We start from the raw sequence: 15,933 nt of genomic DNA, 5'->3' as shown, positions 1-15,933 counted from the left end.
TGGGCCCTGCCAGGACCCACAGGGCCTGCCTCCAGCCCCTCCTCTCTCTGATAGGAGACTGTCCCCAGACCTCCCCGTTTGGGGGAACCAAGCGTTGAGATCAGTATGGAGGAGTGAGTCAGATTCTTAAACAATCAAATAAATCTTTATTGGCTCCTAGATTTTTTGGCCTTTTTCTCTGGAACCTTGGGGCTCTGAGCAGCCTCCTTGGCAGTGCTGACCCAGGACTTTATGGAATCAATGAAGTATCCAGGATTCTTCTCAGACCAATAGCAGAGCATCCTGGCAGACAGGGAGGTGCAAACAGCCAAACCGGATCAGATCCCAGCCTCCGTATATATTTGATCTTATTCTAGCAATTATCCGAGCTCCGCCCTCCTAGGTAAGCCCCAACTTGTTTTCTACACCCCATCCCCCATGGCAGTCCAGCTCTTAGGGTTCCATAGCTCCCACACCCACCTCTGCACTGGTAGTCCCACCCCTCACTCCAAGCCCTCACTTCCTCAGCAGGCTGCTCACAAGATGACGATGCTGGCTATCAGCACCACAAAACCCCAGATCAGCAGCCCGACCAGGAGGCTTCTCAGCATGTTCTCCACCGTCGGAGACGGTGCCGCGGAGGACGGTGACGGAGGTGGGATGGTTGTGGACGACTTGTTGGGAGCCCACGTCACTTCATCCAGGGCCACGTCCACGTCCAGGTCCTCCTGGTTTGGGACGATGCTTGTTGACGGCGTCTCCTCCACTATTCTTTTGGGCAACACTGATAGAGGAGGAGAAAGGAATAATCCTGGGAAAGCACGAAGAAGGTCCCAGCACAGCCAAGGCGAGCCCTCCCTGTCCCTGCCTGCCCCAGGACCCAGCCCCACCGGGAGGTAATCAACGTGCCTCCCATGGCGTGTAGCCGGAACCCACCCCGAAGAAAACCCTGCCTACGTGGCCAGAGCCACACGTGGGGCAGGAAGTGACACTCTCCTGGCCTAAATCCACACCGCGGCAGGAAGTTATTCCCCCACACACACCCCTGAAGCAGACCGCTCCCAACCCCGGACCCCTGAATCCTATACTCCCCAGCACTGACCTCTGACTTGATAATGGATGATCGTGGCTGGGTTGGATTTCACGGTGTCCAGCTGGCAGCGGTAGGTGCCCGCATCCGATGGCTTCACCATGGTCTTGGTCAGGGTGGGCGCTGTCCCCTTGTACATCAAGCTCTCAGATTTGTTCCTCCAAACCTAGACCCAAGCTCAAGGGGTCACAGAGGCCTGGGGAGTTCAGGGGTTGGGGGAGTTCAGGGGTAAGAAGGTTACGGGTCTCAGTGGGGGAGATGGGAGTCCTGTGTACTGGTCAGGGTATGGGGTCCTGAAGGGGTCATTGGCAGCCAAACCTAGTAGGTCATGGGTCATGGGGATTGTGAGACAGGGTTCACACAGGCCTGATGGACCTGGAGCTCAAGGGTACAGGGGTTGGAGGGCCCCACCCTGTAAAAGCTGTAATCAGTCAGGCCTTCAGAGGCGTGATGCCAGTTGAGCTCACAGTCCAGGATCATGTCTTCCATTTCATGGACCTTGATTCTGCGCTCTGGGAATAGGGGGTTACAGTGGGATGCTCCTTTATGGCTCTTGGCCTTCCCCCAACTCCCATCCACTGGGTCAGCCCCGCCTTTCCTCTTCAGCTGACTGTGGTCTTGGCCTTCTCTATACTCAGTCACACCTCTGGCTCCACCCCCTTTGCGCCAACCCCCGACTCTTGGGCCCAGTTCTCGCACCCCCGCAATCCATGTTCTTCCGACAAGCGTGAACCTTCTTATCGCAGGAATCGCACCAGGTCAGAGTCTGCAACATCATACCTGCAGGAGCAGGGTCAAGGCTGTCTGCACCCACTGAGAGGTGGGACTCGAAGGAGAGGGCCAGGGCAGGGCAGGGCAGGGCAGGGCAGGTCTCAAGTGCAGCTTGGTGGAAGCCGAGATCTAACCAGGCTCAGGAAAGAGTGCTCCCCCAGATGGCCTTGGTGCAGAAGGAATGCTGGAGACCCGGAACCTCGCAGGCGCGGAGAATGAACACCGAGACCCAGCAGGGGGAGGAGAAAGGCTGGGTATTCATAGTAGGGGCGAGGGAAAGAGGACCAGCTCCCATAATCCGCACTCACCACATTTGTTGGGACATAAAGCTGCCTCGGAAGAGAAAAAAAAGACAATCGTGTTGTTAAGTTAAAGGGGATGAGAGAGGGGGCAAGGGTAGGGGCTGGTGCTGGAGCTCCCAGCTTTGCGGGAGGAAGGACCTGGGTGCCTGAACCCCTGGGTCTGAGGGAGGAGGGTTGGGAGAGCTGAGGGACCAGACTTAGAGAAGCAAGGGGCTGGGGACAAGGACTCTTGGACTGTGGATGGAGGGGTGGCGGTCCAGGACTCCCATCTTCCCTCACCATCTTTTTGGAACAGAGAAACGTGTCTGGCCAAGGTCTCCTTTTGGTGTTTGAACATCCAGAACAGCTCCTTCACGAGGAGCTCACCTGGGAAGAAGCAGGATGAAGCAGAGCGGTCCCCTCCCCGCTTCAGGTGTGAGTGAGGAACAGGAAGTGTGCCTCTGTCTGCAGAGCCTGGCGCTCTGCTTTTCGGCTTCTCCGGGAAGAACAGTGAAACTGAATGGCCACTTAACATACTGGCTAAGCAACAACTGGGACGAGAGCACTGGTGTGGTGTCCATTTTAGGGTGACGAAGCTGCAAGGCCACACAGCTAGGAAGTGGCAGAGCCAGGAACTGAACCTAGGCAGTCTGGTTCCAGAGCCCAGTACCTGACCAGGCATCACCATCCATCACTACTGAGAGATTCCGGAGCCCCTTCCCTGTCCCCTCCATGCATTTACCTTTTACATCACTGTCCGTGATGCGTTTCAGTTCCTTCAGAAAACTCCAGGTTCCCTTTTCCAGTGTGGGATCATCTGTGTGTGTGTGTGGAGGGGGGCGGGGGGGGGGGGGACAGAACCTCAGATTCCAGTGTTACCGTATCAAGGAATCACCTAGTTTTAGAAACTACAATACCCATGGGGCCACTGGGCAAGGATAGGCCTGGTTAGGGGATTATCCGCCTGTTGCTTTCTGGGAATTGTAGTTTTGTTGCATAAAATTGCAGGATCAGGGGTAGGGGAACACAGTATTTGCTAGCCCTGGGGAAACCCCCTAAATCTGTACCCAAGCCTACTTCATTCCCAAACCCAGAAGACTCTGTCTCCAGCCCTCTCACCCCTGCACCCAGCAACCCTAGTCCCAGGCCCCTCCTTTCCCAGGACCCAGGAGTCCCGGCTCTGCCTGGCCCTCACCGATGACCTCCATAAAGGACTCCTCCTCAAGCTGCAGGTTCGCGAAGTCCTTCATGGCATTCTCTATCTTTTCCACCACGTTTTTCTGATGCTCAGCCCCCAGGTGGTCAGGCAGGTAATCCGTCTCCAAGGATTTTAGCGCATCCACGACCTTTTTATCACATAAGAGACAACCCAGGGCAGGAAGCAGGCAGCTGCCCAGCGCGGCCACCAGGAGGAGAAACCGCGGCACCATTGAGGCCAGAGCGTTCAATTCACGCCGACCTCCGGGAAAAGTCCTTTCCCCCGGAGGAGGTGAGCCCTAAACGAAGAGATGCCCTTCCCCGAGACTAAGGGACCCCCAATTTGCAGGACGCACACTTCTCGTTAGGAAAAGGAGGAGTCCCGATGCACCCTAATCAGCCACGGCCCGATCTGGACTCCAGAGTCTTGTGCTCTCAAACACCAGGGTTCGCTGAAGAGCCGACTCCAGGTTCTGAGGGCTTTGAGAGAGGAGGACCTTCCACTCTAATATTTTCCCATTTCTAAAATTAAGGGTTTTGTTAGGGGCGAGGGTGAGGTTGGTTGCGTGATATAGAGAGCATTTGACTAGGGTCAGAGGCACGGTTCGCCCCTATCCACAAGGTACTCCCACAGCCTCCGTCTTCTAACTTCCTATTTGGAGCCCCGAATTCCCAAGGGACACTCCCTGGGGGCTTCCTTTGCCCCGCCCAGAAGCTACACTCCGAGTCTGATTGGACCGCAACAAAGAGAGTCCCCGCCTATCGTGCTTTGATGTCACAGAGGCGGCCGCCTTTCAGACCGGAACTTTCCCAGCATTTATTGAAGAAGTACCTTTTCTGCTCTGGCTTTCCGGACACGAGGAAAGGAATTCCAGCCTCAGCTCCCTCCCCAACCCGGGCCCCAGGACCCAAGCTCCCAACTAGATGCCCAAGACCCCGGCGTCGACGTAGGAGGACGCGAGAAGCGGCCCTTCCCAGCCCTAGGAATACAACTCCCAGAAGGCCCCCGGTCTCTCTCCAGAGCGCCGCAGCCAACCCCATAGCATTATGGGAAATGTAGTTCAAGAATTAGCCCTGACTGGTTTGGCTCAGTGGATAGAGCATCGGCCTGCGGACTGAAGGGTCCAAGGTTCGATTCCAGTCAAGGGCATGTACCTTGGTTGCGGGCACATCCCCAGTAGCGGGTGTGCAGGAGGCAGCTGATCGATGTTTCTCTCTCATCGATGTTTCTAACTCTCTATCCCTCTCCCTTCCTCTCCGTAATAAACCAATAAAATATATTTAAAAAAAAAAAAAAAAGAATTATACTCCGCGCTCACTTCCTCCTCCACCTTCTCTCCCAGCCTCGGGCTGAATATCAAGATCCTGGAGGAAAGTGAGGTCTGGGGGGGGGGGGGCAATATTGAGAGGTGAGAATGGAATCGGGGCTCAGAGACCACAAGTCTGACAACAAGAGGCTGACAGATCTGAGCAGGGAGGATACCCTAAGACATGAGCCATGAGAGTCCCTGGAAGATCACTTTTCCTCCTAACACACACACACACACACACACACACACACACACACACGACTCCAAAAAAATTACAGAGGCAGAGTTTGGTGATGTGGACTTTTAATTCATACCTCCCTCTCCCACCTATGGCAGCTGAGTAGGGAATAGTCCCCCCCACCCCACCCCACCCCCCAAAAAAACTCCATGAGAAGACTAGAAACAAGTCTGTAATAAAAGTATCTACCTTCATCCCCTTCAAAAAGCATCAAGGGGTTCCTGAAATCTGAGTCAAGAATCCAGTCCTCCGTGGCCAGGTCCTCGCCAAGGGTACTCCTGCTTGGGTATGAGGCTAGTCCAGGGTCTGCACACCCTTGGATCTTTCCATCCCTCACTTGTCCAAGGCCAGAGTCAGAGAATTTAGGGGCAGACAGACAGTGGTTGGCAAGGGGGACAATACCAGCGGCTTTCTGCCAGCCCAGAGGGCACATTTATTCCGTCCCATCTCCCCCAGCAGCTCAGCTTCGGAGGAAGGACCACCCTTCACTGGGAGAGGCATCTCATACTAGGAGCCAACATGGGCAGTGCTTGTCTTTGTCAGTTTCTGAGCTTAAAAAAAAAAAAGTCTCACTACATTTCTGGAAAGTCTTGCAGCCAGAAGTCCCAGCATTTCAGCAGCCACCCCCTTCCTCCACCTCCCACCTTTCCGCCTATCTGCTGGGGGGAGGGGGAGTGTCTTTGTGGTTTTCCTCAGGGACTGAGAGTTGACTAGGGTTTCGCTCTTCTCACAAACTGCCCCAGCTACACACAGTTTGTCTCCCATCCATCTTCATGACAGAAGTGAGGTGCTGAGCTTTATTCAACTCTTCACCAAAGTGATCCAGAATTCCAGGACCCCCCGTCCCTCTGCAGGGTTCCTCACGGGCAGTGGAGCGGGCCCTCTCTAGAGCAAATGACCCATCTGGAACCACTCCAGAAACACAAGGGGCGTTGGCGGGTGCTTGCTCTAGAACACCCATGAGTTCCTTCAGTCCTGAGGGTCCAGGAGAAGAAAAACACCTCTTCTGGAAAAGACCTGAGCATTAGCACTAGAGAGGGTAGTTCCCAGCTGCTGGGCGACAGCCATCCATATTGTGGATAAGGGCTGGGAACTACAGGCGGCCACTGTGCTCTGCAGATGATCATGAGCCTCCCCAGACATTGCCAGTCAGGAAAATAGTTCCTGCTGGTTCTAGAATGTTCAGGCAGTTGCCGGAAGCCTCTCTTTCTCTGAAAGTCTAGCCAACTAGAATCTCTCTCGAAACGGTGCCCACCTGCTGCAGGACTGCCACAAGCTTCTCCAGAAGCAGCTGGGCCCCTGGAGACGCCTAGTGCCGGCCCTGGATGGGTCAGGCGATTCCCGAAGGCATTTTCTGGAGTGGAGACAAGTCAGCATTAATGCCCACCCACTCCGGCAGGAAGGCGGCCTCCGGCCTGAAGATCTTGAGGAAGCCGGAGTCGGGCAGGGTGAAGTTGGCCAGGTAGACGGTGTCTCCGCCAGCCAGGTAGGCGGCCCAGAAGCCGAAGGTGCCGACGGTCATGATGGTGTGGTTACACTGTGTGAGCAGCGCAAAGTCCTTCCCCGGGGAGGCCTCCTGTCCATCGCCGGCAAAGACCACGTCCCCCTGGGACGTGTCCACGTTCTCCCGGCACCAGGCCATGTCGTTGCTGGTGACCACAAAGATGGGGGCTTCGTGCCGGGCCCGGAACCAGTCCATGGCCTCCTGCAGGTAGGCGCGGTCGCCCACCACCCCCTTCCAGCGCTGGGGCATAATCTCCACATAGTCCCCCCGGCGCACGTGGACACCCACGAAGGTGTGCGGGAGGCCCCCGGTGCCCGGCAGGCGGAGCTGTGCCAGGAACCCTTGGGCCCTTTCCCGAAGGTGGTCGTGCAGGGCGAACTCCCGGCGGATCTGCTCCCGGAGATGGTGGAAGAAGGTCCAGGAGCAGGGGAAGCCGGAGAGCTTCAGCAAAGGCTGCTGCAAGTGGGCATACGCCTCCGACATCCAGTCGTGCAGCTCCAGGCTCTGCCAGGGCACGTGGCTGTCCACCTCGGGCGCCAGCACGGGCAGGGTGATGCGGAACATGGGGGCCAGGGCAGCGTGCATGGCGGGCAGGATGAAGGCCTGGCGGCCGTTGAGCCGGGCCAGGGCCAGCAGAGTGGCGTACTGCCCCATCTGATTACCGAGCCGGCCAGCTGGGGAGATAGTCCAGGCTCCCGAGGCGGGGGCAGGGAGCTGGGGACAGGAAGAGGAGGTGTTGAGGGCCATCTGAGCGCCTGACGGGCAGAAGATGGCAACCGGGGCCCCCACCAGGTGTCGGTCTGCACACAGGAAAGACAGGTCCAGGTCGCCATGGAAGAGGCCGTGGTAGATGTGGAGGAAGGAGATTCCCGCAAGAACACACAGGAGCAGGAAAGTCAGACAGAGGTGATGCCGGCCGAGGGTCCACATGGCTGCGGGGAGAAGAGGTGAACGAGCAGGAGCTCAGAGTCTGCGGAAGACTCGGGGAATCGCGGCCCCAAGGAATGAGGGGCCTGAGGGCGGAGAAGCTGGAGGTTTGGGATTTGGGAGTGGGAGGGTGATTTCCAAGACAGCAATCGTCCAGGGCCCAGCACCTGGTCCCCACATCCTGCAGCCTCCTGCCCCTGCCTGTCAGGCCCACATGCAAATTCCATGGTTTGACTGTGTTCCAACTCCTCTGTCAGGTGAACCTGTGTGTGAGCCACCGAATCCATCCCGGAGGCCACAGGAAGAGACACGCCAAACAGAGCTGAGGGCTGGAGGCCCAGGACTGATAAGGGATCTTGCCCACCCCAACCCCCCACGTGCCCCTCGCCTCCAGGAGCAGGAACTGGGGTTGTGGGTGCAGGAGGCTCCTCAGGTCATGGGGGTTAGAGGCTGAGATTGAACTCCTAGGCTTGGGGTATCTGCACTCCCCACTAACCTGAGCTCCTGGCAGGTGGCTGGCTGATCCGCTGCTGGCTTGGTGTGGGCGGAGCGCAGTCCCCAAAAGCAGTCTATATCCGGCCGCCCAGAACCGCAGACTCCAGGTTCCCAGGACCCGCAACCCTTCCCTCCAGCCTCCTCCCCTCGCTGGCCGCAGCAGCGCCGGGAGCAGGGAGAGCGGGCCCGGTCGGTCTGCCGGTTCCCGGCCTCTACCTCTCCCAGCCCAGCCCGGCCCAGCCCACAGCGGCCAGGTGGAGCCCCGCCCCTTCCCCGCGCCCCCAGCCAGGCTGGTAGTCCTCCCGCCCTGCCCTCTGGGCACCCACCGTCCTCCCTCCCCGCTCCCCAGCCGCACCCCCCCCCCCGGACTTTGGCCAGGAGGAGGGGTCCGTCCCGGGCAGCCTACCCGGCCACCCGGGAGCCGCATCCTCTGCAGGACTTGCAGGAGGTGCCATGCTGGACCTGGGCGATCCAGTCCGTCAACCTCTGCATCTTCCCCTCGGGTCCTGGGCTCCCGAGTGTCTGGATGCGCCCAGTCAGGCCTCGCCCCAGCCGCTTGGGGTGGGGCCCCCGACTCAGAGCCCGGCAGGGAGGGCAGTTCTGGCAGCCTGAGTCCTCCCGAGGGGAAGGAGAACCTGTTTGCCAGGTGGGAAGCCGCCTCCAGCTTGCAGGGTGGGTCCGGCCCGAGGGTGTCCCTGCTTCACCAGGGGCCCCGATCCCCACCCCCCCAACCCCACATTCCACAGTCACGCCCTCAGCCTCTCCTTTGGGGAGATTTTAGGGTCTGTGCTGAACTGCAGCTTTCTAGGCTGGCAGGTCCTGGAGGCACCCCTCCCAAGCATGGGGAATGGGAAATGCCAGAGTGGGAGAGTGCCTCTTTCTTGCCTGTCACAGACCCCAGCGCCCAGCACCCGGAGCCCGGACCCCAGCGCCCGGAGCCCGGAGCCCAGAGCCCGGAGCCCGGAGCCCGGAGCCCGGAGCCCAGCGAGAGAGCACAGGCCTGCTGCCCCCACAGGAAAGGAGGTGCCATTGCTAAAGGGGCCTGCTCACCGCACCCAGCGCCCCAGCAGTCTGAACCAAGAACTCTGGATTTGACAGTTGATCATAATCCCCAGACCAGGGCCGGCTGAGAAAATCCAGGCCGCCAGCACCTTCCTCCTTCAGAACTGGGGGTCCAATCTCTTCACCCGTAGGTTTCCAGAAATTGCCAATCTCTCATTCCTCTTGGGCTCTTGGGTCTAACTTCCTTCTCCGGAGCCTGGCTCACCTGCCACCTCTGAGTTAGAGACCCCACCCTCCACCCAGGCTGTGCTGGGGGCACCTTGTCTGGACTGAGGCCAGAGGAGGAGGCCCGGACGTTTGGGTACCAGCTGCTGGGCAGGGCTGGTGAGGTTGAGGGGAGGTTGGCGCCAAGCAGGTGAGAGGCTTCTGGTCCAGGACAGCTGTGTCTCCGGGAGGACAATGGTCACGGGGCACGTGTTCATTTCCTGATGCCTGAAGCAGCTCAGTGTCTGACTGCCAAAGCCAAGGTGTCCAGGCGGAATCAGACACAAGCTGCAACAGTCACTGCGGAGGCAGGCAGTTCACAGGCCCCCAGCCCCTCCTCCCCCAGACCCAGGCCCCCAGCCCCTCCTCCCCCAGACCCAGGCCCCCAGCCCCTCCTCCCTCAGACCCAGGCCCCCAGCCCCTCCTCCCTCAGACCCAGGCCCCCAGCTCCTCCTCCCTCAGACCCAGGCCCCCAGCCCCTCCTCCCTCAGACCCAGGCCCCCAGCCCCTCCTCCCTCAGACCCAGGCTCCCAGCCCCTCCTCCCTCAGACCCAGGCTCCCAGCCCCTCCCCCCTCAGACCCAGGCCCCCAGCCCCTCCTCCCTCAGACCCAGGCCCCCAGCCCCTCCCCCCTCACACCCAGGCCCCCAGCCCCTACCCCCTCACACCCAGGAGCCCATGCCCCCAGCCCCTCCTTCCTCAGACCCAGGGGTCCAGGCCCCCAGCCCTTCCTCCCTCAGACCCAGGAGTGCAGGCCCCAGCCCCTCCTCCCTCAGACCCAGGGGTCCAGGCCCCCAGCACCTCCTCCCTCAGACCCAAGAGTCCAGACCCCCAGCCCCTCCTCCCTCAGACCCAGGGGTCCAGGCCCCCAGAACCTCCTCCCTCAGACCCAGGAGTCCAGGCCCCCAGCCCCTCCTCCCTCAGACCCAGGAGTCCAGGCCCCCAGCACCTCCTCCCTCAGACCCAAGAGTCCAGACCCCCAGCCCCTCCTCCCTCAGACCCAGGAGTCCAGGCCCCCAGCCCCTCCTCCCTCAGACCCAGGGGTCCAGGCCCCCAGAACCTCCTCCCTCAGACCCAGGAGTCCAGGCCCCCAGCCCCTCCTCCCTCAGACCCAGGAGTCCAGGCCCCCAGCACCTCCTCCCTCAGACCCAAGAGTCCAGACCCCCAGCCCCTCCTCCCTCAGACCCACGAGTCCAGGCTCCCAGCTGGAAGGACCCCCTGCCTGATTGCATCACCCGTTCAGGCTGACCTGGCCACGGTGGAATCGGTGCTCCTGCCAAGTGGGTCAAATATCACGGGTCAGGCGTGGAGAAGGTGACTGGGCGGGTCCGTTTGGATATAAATCCTGGAGCTTCTGCATCTATCCCAAGAGACTTGGTTGTCCCATGGTCTGGGAATCCACGTGCAAAAGGACGCAGACATTTGGAGTACCTGAGCAGCAGTGCATGAATTGCTGTCCCAGACACCCAGGATCCGAAACAGAATCCAGACCCTTCAGTGATTGAGACTGCAGACTGAGACCTCGCCTGAGGACGGAGCCATTGATGGGCTGGGACAGGGCCTGGTTTCAGCACCCAGGACTGTGGGTCCCTGTGCTGGCTGTGCTGCTGGGAGCCTGCCAGGCACTCCCCATCCCAGACTCCAGCCCCCTCCTCCAATTTGGGGGCCAAGTGAGGCAGCGGTACCTCTACACAGACGATGCCCAGGAGACAGAGGCCCACCTGGAGATCAGGGCTGATGGCACAGTGGCTGGATCTGCACACAGGAGTCCCGAAAGTGAGTGTGGGGGCAGGGTCTGGGTCTGAGGGAGGAGGGGCTGGGGGCCTGGACTCCTGGGTCTGAGGGAGGAGGGGCTGGGGGCCTGGACTCCTGGGTCTGAGGGAGGAGGGGCTGGGGGCCTGGACACACCCCCCCCCCCGTCGGTCTGAGGGAGGAGGGCTGGGAAAAGGTCATCTGAGTCTCTGACCACTTTCTTCCCTCAGGCCTCTTAGAGCTGAAAGCCCTAAAGCCAGGGGTAATTCAAATCTTGGGAGTCAAGACATCCAGGTTCCTGTGCCAGCAGCCAGACGGGAGACTGTACGGATCGGTGAGTTTCCGGGGTACCCCTCCTGGGACCCCGTCCTTCCTCCCCCCATGTCACCATTGTGGGACCACCTCTGGCACTGGTGGCCCAGGCGAGGCCGGGTTCTGTGCTCTCTTCATGGCCGGAACCCCCCACCCCCACCGGAAACCATGAAGCCAGGCTGTTGTTATCCATGTTTGCAAGAAGGGGAAACAGGCTCAGGCAGTGATGGATACCATGGCCCCGAGTCACGAGGCCTGTGAATGAGAGACCGAGTCTTGTGTCCCTTCGCCCCTGCTGACCCCACAGGCTTCCACGTGTCTGGCTCACGTCTGGCTCACGTCTGGCTCATGGCCTGTACAGTGACCTTGACCTTAGGTGGCAGCCAAGGCTCCCTGCTTGGTCCTGGGGGGGCCTCAACTGTCCCCTGGGCTGGAATGTTAGTCTCTGTGACGTGGGCCCCGGAAGTGGGCCTTGCAGGGCTCTGTGGGGGTGTCCTCGAGGCCGGGGTGGGAGGCTGGACCCTGGGTCCTGCAGCGGGAGGTGTGGCCGTGGCTCTGACCTCTTTCCTGTGCCCTCAGCTCCGCTTCGACGCCGAGGCCTGCAGCTTCCGGGAACTGCTCCTGGAGGACGGCTACAACGTCTACCAGTCCGAGGCCCGAGGCCTGCCGCTCCGCCTGTCCCACGGCCCCCTGACCGGGGACCTGCCTCCCCGGGGGCCCGCCCGCTTCCTGCCGCTGCCCGGCCTGCCCCCAGCGCCCCCGGAGCCGCCAGGGGGCCTGGCCCCTGCACCGCCCGATGTGGGCTCCTCAGACCCCCTGAGCATGGTGTGGCCCTCGCAGGGCCGGAGCCCCAGCTACACTTCCTGAGGCCGCCGGCTGGTGATTGTTGGGTCTCCTCCTTATTTATTTGCTTATTTATCTTATTTATATTTTTATTTTTCTTACTTGGAACAATAAAGAGTCTGAAAGAAGGATCCGAGTGAGCTTGTGTGTTGGAGGAAGGGAATGGGAGCTGCCTCCCTGTCTCTCAGGGATCCCCAAAGCCCCTGCTCCCCGCGATTGCTGAAAGGATGTGAGAAGGTCCCAGCATCCCCCTGAGCCTCAGTTTTCTGCTCCCCTAAGATGTCCCCAGGGACCCTGGACTATCCCTGCCCTTTGACAGCACAGAACGTATCCCCATTCACTGTATCCCAACCTCCCGTTAGGGTTGTGGAACTGTTTCTCAGAGGTACCTCCCTAGCAGGGGGTTATTTTTAATGACACTGCCTGCCCACAGCCTCATGGGAGATGTAGTTTTCTGGGCTCATTTGGCACTAGAAATGGGAAGGCTTCTTGTCCTCAGAACTAAGACAAGGTTTCTTGCATCTCTCTCTAAAAATCAATTAAGAAAAAAGAGAGAGAGATTCTATTGAGTCATTCTAAGATCTCTGAGGGCCCAGAACATACCAGCACCTTCCATCTTCCCGTAGTCTCTTACTATTGGAGCTTGTCACACACGCACGCACACGCGTGCACACACATGACATGTGACTGCTGCTGCTGTTGTCATGTTCTCACCAAGCCCTTGACTGTGAGGGCAGCCTCTCCTCCAGGGCTGAGGGCTGGTGGGGGAATTCCAACCTCCACATTCCCTTCCCCCCTGTAACTGGTACTGGCTTGGCCCCACCCACTTATATTTCGGGGTCCGTGGGGCTCCACGGTCAGCTGGCTTGTGGAAGATGTTCTCGGTGAACTTCCGCTCTCCTGCTTGTTCTACGGGGGCTTTTGGGGAGTGGGATTCAGGAGATTAAGAAACTGCTGCCTCACCTGAGTCTAACAGGGAGGAAACGCCCCGGAATTCCAATCCGGGGACTTGCTGCCAAACAACTGGCCTTGGCTCAGAAAGGGTCAAGGTCCCCCTGACCGGTTTGGCTCAGTGGATAGAGCGTCGGCCTGCGGAGTGAAGGGGCTCAGGGGCTCAGGTTCGATTCCGGTCAAGGGCATGTACCTTGGTTGCGGGCACATCCCCAGTGGGAGGTGTGCAGGAGGCAGCTGATCGATGTTTCTCTCTCCTCATCGATGTTTCTAACTCTCTATCCCTCTCCCTGCCTCTCTGTAAAAAATCAATAAAATATTATTTTTTTTTAAAACAAAAGAAAGTGTCAAGGTCAAGAAGGAGAAAGACAGAGGATCTGCTCAGGTGAACGGAGACCAGAGAGAAGCCCCTGGGACGCAATTCCAGGAGGAGGCACTTCCCGCCCTGAACTTCCTGCCTGGGTGGCGTTTGAGTGGTAGATTGTAGGAATCCGTCCACCTTACACTTTCTGATTTTGATCGTCGTATTGTGATTCTTAAAAGGAATGCCCTTGTCCTTAGCAAATACACACTGAGGTATTTAGGAACAAAGGGACCTGGTATCACCAATGTTTTCTCAAATGTTTCTGGAAATGTAAATACATGATCTAGAGAGAGATAGAGAGTGAGCAATAGAGCAAATGGGGGTGGGAATTGGGGAACCTGGGTTTCAAGCCTTGTACACGGGGTTCTCTGTACAAGGCTTGAAACTTGTCTGTAAGTTCAAAATTATACCAAGTTCAAGTTACTCCTGACAAAAAAAATCCACGCTGCAGCCCCTTGGAGATGCATGGATAAGCTGATAAGAGGAAAGAGAGCCCAGCTGGCCGGCGTGGCTCCGGGGTTGAGCATCGATTCCCGGTCAAGGAGAAGAGGTTGGCCCTGGCTGGTTCAGTTCAGACTGAAGGGTCCCGGGTTCGATTCCAGTCAAGGGCACATGCCTGGGTTGCAGGCTTGATCCCCAGTAGGGGGTGTGCAAGAGACAGCCAATCAGTGATTCTCTTTCATCATTGATGTTTCTCTCTCTTTCTCTCTCTCTCTCCCTCTCCCTTCACTGTGAAATCAATAAAAGAAATATATTTTAAAGAAGAAGAAGAAAGAGAAATCTCCAGGTGCCCCCCCCCTCCATCGAAAAAGAAAGAAAGACAAGGAAAGGGAAAAGAAGGGGAGGGGAGGGGAGGGGAGGGTAAGTGAAAGAAGCCAGACCCACAGGGACGGAGACTATGAGCCCACTCATAAAGAAACACCTACAACAGGCACATTCATAAAATAGGAAGTAGGGTGGGGGTGCCGGGGCTGGGGGGGCGGGGAGTGGAGGCCGTTTCCTGGCCCAGAGGTTGGATTTGGGGCCACAAGAGCGCTACGGTTGAGAACAATGTGAATGTACCTGACGCCACCGAGCTGCACTCAACGTGGTTCACATGCTACGTGGGTCTCACCGCAATAAAAAAACCCACCAGCCCTCGCCGGTGTGGCTCAGTGGACCGAGCGTCGGCCTGCAGACTGAAGGGTCCCAGGTTCGATCCGGTCAAGGGCACGCACCCACCTCAGTTGCAGGCTCGGTGCCCAGTCCTGGTCACATGCAGGAGGCAGCCAACGGGTGTGTCTCTCTCACATGGATGTTTCTCTGTGTCTCTCGTTCCCTCCCACTCGCTCTAAAAATCCATGTTGAGGATTAACAACAACTCCCCCAAACTGCACTCAGAAACCTCAGCGGGGCCTCCCGTTTCTGTCTGAGCTCTGGGTGGGGAAGGTGGTTCTCTGTTTAAAAACTGTGTAACCAGCGGGGCCGACCAGTCACGTGGATGGGTCTGAAGTCGCCCCGGGTCGGGGAAGCTTGCCCCAGCTGGGAACCCACTGGAAGAGCGGTTGGACGAGTGACAGACCCAGCGCTGCCGGCCAAAGCAAAGGTCTCTGGAGAGACGCCACCCGACTCAGATGTCACAGAGGAAGTCGTGAATGAGTTCAAAATCCAAAGTCACAAAATTCACCAGGGCTCAGGGCACGTGGCATCTGCCTGCAGAAACACCGAGGAGACGACACAGCCCCGCCCACAGTCAGTGCAGTCAGAGCTGTCAGCGAAAAATGACGGTTCGAGACCTATTTGTTTGTTTGTGTGTTTATTTTGTTAATCCTCACCCAAGGATATCTTTTCTATGGGTTGTTTAGAGAGAGAGTGGGAGGGAGGGAGGGGGAGAGAGAGAGAGAAACGTCAATGTGAGAGAGACACATCCATTGGTTGCCTCCCACGCTTGCCCCCACCGAAGCTGGGGATCGAACCTGCAACCCAGATACGTGCTCTTGACTAGGAATCGAACCTGTGACCTTTCCGTGCATGGGCCGATGCTCTAACCACGGAGCCACACTGGCCAGAGCTCAAGATCTTTTTTTTTTAAAATATATATTTTTATTGATTTTTTACAGAGAGGAAGAGAGAGGGATAGAGTGTTAGAAACATCGATGAGAGAGAAACATCGATCAGCTGCCTCCTGCACACCTCCTACTGGGGATGTGCCCGCAACCAAGGTACATGCCCTTGACCGGAATCGAACCTGGGACCCTTCAGTCCGCAGGCCGACGATCTATCCACTGAGCCAAACTGGTTAGGGCTAGAGCTCAAGATCTTTAAAAAAAAATTTGTGATCAAATACACACAGCATAAAATGTACCATCTTAGCCCTGGCCAGTGTGACTGAGTTGGTTGGAGCATTGAACCCTAAAAGGTCACGGGTTCAATTCCCAGTCAAGGCACATGCTCAGGTCTTGGGTTTGAACCCCTGTGGGGGCGTGTACAGGAGGCTGTTCAATGTTTCTCTCTCTCATCAACGTCTCTCTCTCTCTCTTCCTAAAATCAATGAAAGCATATCCTCAGGTGAGGATTAAAGATAATATAATCACCCCAGCTGGTGTGGCTCGGAGGTTGAGAGTTGTCCTATGTGAACCAGGAGGTCACGGTTGGTTCAATTCCCAGACGCATGC

At 58.1% G+C, this 15,933-nt stretch overlaps 3 protein-coding genes across 4 annotated transcripts; 1 reads left to right on the top strand and 2 right to left on the bottom strand.

The window, feature by feature from the left end:
* Positions 1-128: 128 nt before the first annotated feature.
* Positions 129-3,992, bottom strand: IZUMO1 (izumo sperm-oocyte fusion 1). Of its 2 annotated transcripts, none has more exons than XM_080644653.1 (9): positions 3,317-3,992; positions 2,864-2,938; positions 2,422-2,508; positions 2,149-2,169; positions 1,769-1,849; positions 1,481-1,581; positions 1,082-1,235; positions 500-763; positions 129-282 (listed from the first exon to the last, which is right to left on the bottom strand). In XM_080644653.1, the coding sequence occupies exons 1-8, from the start codon at positions 3,549-3,551 to the stop codon at positions 516-518; spliced, it is 1,002 nt and encodes a 333-aa protein (XP_080500779.1). In that variant the 5' UTR covers positions 3,552-3,992; the 3' UTR covers positions 129-282; positions 500-515. The 2 variants fall into 2 exon arrangements, with proteins under 2 accessions (XP_080500779.1, XP_080500778.1); XM_080644652.1 differs by having other exon boundaries at positions 520-763; positions 3,317-3,825.
* Positions 3,993-5,661: 1,669 nt separating this feature from the next.
* On the bottom strand, positions 5,662-8,010 carry FUT1 (fucosyltransferase 1 (H blood group)). Its single transcript, XM_080644633.1, has 2 exons — positions 7,794-8,010; positions 5,662-7,302 (listed from the first exon to the last, which is right to left on the bottom strand). The coding sequence occupies exon 2, from the start codon at positions 7,298-7,300 to the stop codon at positions 6,197-6,199; it is 1,104 nt and encodes a 367-aa protein (XP_080500759.1). The 5' UTR covers positions 7,301-7,302; positions 7,794-8,010; the 3' UTR covers positions 5,662-6,196.
* Positions 8,011-10,421: 2,411 nt separating this feature from the next.
* Positions 10,422-12,094, top strand: FGF21 (fibroblast growth factor 21). Its single transcript, XM_080643850.1, has 3 exons — positions 10,422-10,833; positions 11,040-11,143; positions 11,701-12,094. The coding sequence occupies exons 1-3, from the start codon at positions 10,602-10,604 to the stop codon at positions 11,986-11,988; spliced, it is 624 nt and encodes a 207-aa protein (XP_080499976.1). The 5' UTR covers positions 10,422-10,601; the 3' UTR covers positions 11,989-12,094.
* The last annotated feature ends 3,839 nt before the right edge of the window (positions 12,095-15,933 follow it).

The sequence above is a fragment of the Plecotus auritus genome (assembly GCF_963455305.1).
Source record: "Plecotus auritus genome assembly, chromosome: 10".
In the NCBI taxonomy this organism is placed as follows: Eukaryota; Metazoa; Chordata; class Mammalia; order Chiroptera; family Vespertilionidae; genus Plecotus; species Plecotus auritus.
Note: the sequence above shows the minus strand (reverse complement) of the source record. Positions and strands in the feature narration are given on the sequence as shown.

What these genes read in the sequence shown, in the direction of transcription:
- FGF21 (XM_080643850.1), top strand. Translation starts at nt 10,602, where the DNA reads ATGGGCTGGGACAGGGCCTGGTTTCAGCACCCAGGACTGTGGGTCCCT. An exon ending in TGCACACAGGAGTCCCGAAA is followed by an intron (nt 10,834 to 11,039) that starts GTGAGTGTGGGG and finishes TTCTTCCCTCAG; the next exon opens with GCCTCTTAGAGCTGAAAGCC. An exon ending in ACGGGAGACTGTACGGATCG is followed by an intron (nt 11,144 to 11,700) that starts GTGAGTTTCCGG and finishes CTGTGCCCTCAG; the next exon opens with CTCCGCTTCGACGCCGAGGC.
- IZUMO1 (XM_080644652.1), bottom strand. Translation starts at nt 3,551, where the DNA reads ATGGTGCCGCGGTTTCTCCTCCTGGTGGCCGCGCTGGGCAGCTGCCTG. An exon ending in CACGGACAGTGATGTAAAAG is followed by an intron (nt 2,509 to 2,863) that starts GTAAATGCATGG and finishes GCTTCTTCCCAG; the next exon opens with GTGAGCTCCTCGTGAAGGAG. An exon ending in GAAGAACATGGATTGCGGGG is followed by an intron (nt 1,582 to 1,768) that starts GTGCGAGAACTG and finishes CCCTATTCCCAG; the next exon opens with AGCGCAGAATCAAGGTCCAT.
- FUT1 (XM_080644633.1), bottom strand. Translation starts at nt 7,300, where the DNA reads ATGTGGACCCTCGGCCGGCATCACCTCTGTCTGACTTTCCTGCTCCTG.